This window comes from Chiloscyllium punctatum, chromosome 47, assembly GCF_047496795.1.
Source record: "Chiloscyllium punctatum isolate Juve2018m chromosome 47, sChiPun1.3, whole genome shotgun sequence".
Classification (NCBI taxonomy): Eukaryota; Metazoa; Chordata; class Chondrichthyes; order Orectolobiformes; family Hemiscylliidae; genus Chiloscyllium; species Chiloscyllium punctatum.
In genome coordinates this window covers 3,038,014-3,040,513 of record NC_092785.1, presented here as the reverse complement: position 1 = coordinate 3,040,513, position 2,500 = coordinate 3,038,014, and the positions used below count along the sequence as shown (strand labels likewise).

Here is a 2,500-nt window from a genome sequence, read left to right as displayed (position 1 = left end):
CGCTGCGCGGGGCTGGCTCAGGATCTCCTGCAGCTTCTCGATCCGCACCCGGCGAAGGTGCGCCAGTTTCCGCTGCTCGTTGTACTGCTCCAGAAATACCTCCAGGGCAAAGCGGCCTTCGAGGAATCTCTCCGCCAGCTCCTGGAAAACAAGACGGGGGGGAGGGGGTCGGAACCGCGATATTACCAACTGTAAACCCTTCCCCCCCCCCCCCCCCCCCCCACCCCGGCCTATGCGAATATCAGAGTGGGAATTCCTATGTAAACGTGTCACGCTGTGAGGAATCCCACGGAAAACAGTCACGCGATGAGGATTCCTATGTAAACAGGTCACTATGAGGATTCCTATGTAAACAGGTCACGCGATGAGAATTCCTATGTAAACAGGTCACGCGATGAGGATTCCTATGTAAACAGGTCACGCGATGAGGATTCCTATGTAAACAGGTCACTATGAGAATTCCTATGTAAACAGGTCACGCGATGAGAATTCCTATGTAAACAGGTCACGCGATGAGGATTCCTATGTAAACAGGTCGCGATGAGAATTCTTATGTAAACAGGTCACGCGATTAGAATTCCTATGTAAACAGGTCACTATGAGAATTCCTATGTAAACAGGTCACGCGATGAGGATTCCTATGTAAACAGGTCACGCGATGAGGATTCCTATGTAAACAGGTCACGCGATGAGAATTCCTATGTAAACAGGTCACTGTGAGAATTCCTATGTAAACTGACTCTGTTCCGGTACAGTACCAATTTCAAACCGCAGGCTCCAAGCACTCTGAATTCCCTCTTTAAAACTCTCCAAGTGTGATTACCACAGAGGGATAGATTCCGAGGGAAGTTCAGGGATTGAAGAATGAATGAATGGACTCATGGTGTTAACTTGGTTTCTCTCCCCACAGGTGCTGCCAAAAGACTTGTGGGATCGTGTGTTTTATAAAAATGGAGGCACAGGGAAGAAAAAGAAAAGCATGGAGATTAGGATGAACTTTTGTAATAACAATGGCCTGCTCTCAGCTGGAAAACCGTGTCAGGTTCAGGGGACTGTGTCTTAGGAAGGAGGGGAAGACTTTAGAGGAGGGTGTTGCCAGGGTCAGAGGGTTTTGAGCTACAGGGAGAGGCTGAACAGGCTGGGGTTGGTTTTCCCTGGAGCATCAGAGGCTGAGGGGTGACCATATAGAGGTTTATAAAATTATGAGGGGCACGGATAGAGCAAATAGGCAAAGTCTTTTCCTTGTGGTCGGGGAGTCCAGAACTAGAGGAGCATAGGTTTAGTGCAAGAGGGGAAAGGGGACCTAAGGGGCAACTTTTTCACCCAGAGGGTGGTACGTGTATGGAATGAGCTGCCAGAGGAAGTGGTGGGGGCTGGTACAATAGCAACATTGAAGAGGCATTTGGATGGGTATAGGAATAGGAAGGGTTTGGAGGGATATGGGCTGGGTGCTGGCAGGTGGGACTAGATTAGGTTGGGATATCTGGGACGGCATGGAGGAGTTGGGCCGAAGGGTCTGTTTCCATGCTGTACATCATCACTATGACTCTAAATGGGACTAGATTAGGTTGGGATGTCTGGTTGGCATGGGCTGAAGGGTCTGTTCCCGTGCTGTACATCTCTATGGCTCTATGAGAGCGAGCAGAGTCCTGACCCACAGTGTTCAGGATTGACATTAGGAAGCACTGTGACACACACACAAGGGTGGGGGAGGTTTGGTTCTCTTCCACAAACAGAGGGGATGCTGGATTAGCTGTTACATTTAAATCAGAGACAGATAGGTTAACGTTGAGCAGCAGTTCTCAGGGATAGGGGCTCAAGGCTGATACACAGAGTGAGGCCAATGATCAGCTGTCATCTCCTTAAATGGCAGAACAGCCTCAAGGGCGAGGGGCTGAATGGTCTCTTCCAGTACCTAGACGTGCTGGAAAATGGAACTGGATGGTGCTTGATCAGCAACAAAGAGCACAAAACAAAGAAAATTTACAGCCCAGCAACGGGACTGAGAGAGAGAGAGAGAGAGAGAGACAGAGCTCTGCCCCACCCAGGCCACACTCACCAGGAGCCCACCCACCAAGCCTTGTCCTCACTCCCCCCCCCAACCCCCCACCCCCCCCTGCGAGAGCAGAACCGAACTTGCTCACCTCGGACTCTTTCTCGACCTTCGCTCCCTCGGCCTGCAGCGTCGACAGAAGGAGATCCGTATCCGCTGCCTTTGAAAATCTTTCTGCAAAGATCAGGGAGTCCTGTGTTTACAAAACAAAGTGCCCCGCGCCGATATCTTACCGAGCTGCCCCTCTGCCTGCAACAACTCGTGGCCTAAGGCCAGACACCAGCGTTTCAAAAAGGTGGGGGGGGGTAGAAAAAAATCACACGAATCTGGCTTCGATCTGAAGGAAGTTGGAAATGGATCGACAGATTCCAGCATTTCTAAGGACACAGCCAGCGAAGGCTGATAAACTCTGCATCGGGTTTATCTTTTTTTGTCAGGAAGGTGAGG

The 2,500-nt window shown here is 50.5% G+C and overlaps 1 protein-coding gene across 1 annotated transcript in view; it reads right to left on the bottom strand.

The window, feature by feature from the left end:
* Window positions 1–2,500, bottom strand: part of LOC140468497 (scavenger receptor cysteine-rich type 1 protein M130-like) — a 47,324-nt gene that overhangs the window by 3,268 nt on the left and 41,556 nt on the right. The window contains 2 exon segments of the mRNA XM_072564576.1: window positions 1–141; window positions 2,145–2,246. The exon segment at window positions 1–141 is cut by the window's left edge and continues 126 nt beyond it. Of these exon segments, the coding sequence (XP_072420677.1) occupies window positions 1–141; window positions 2,145–2,246 (243 nt within the window).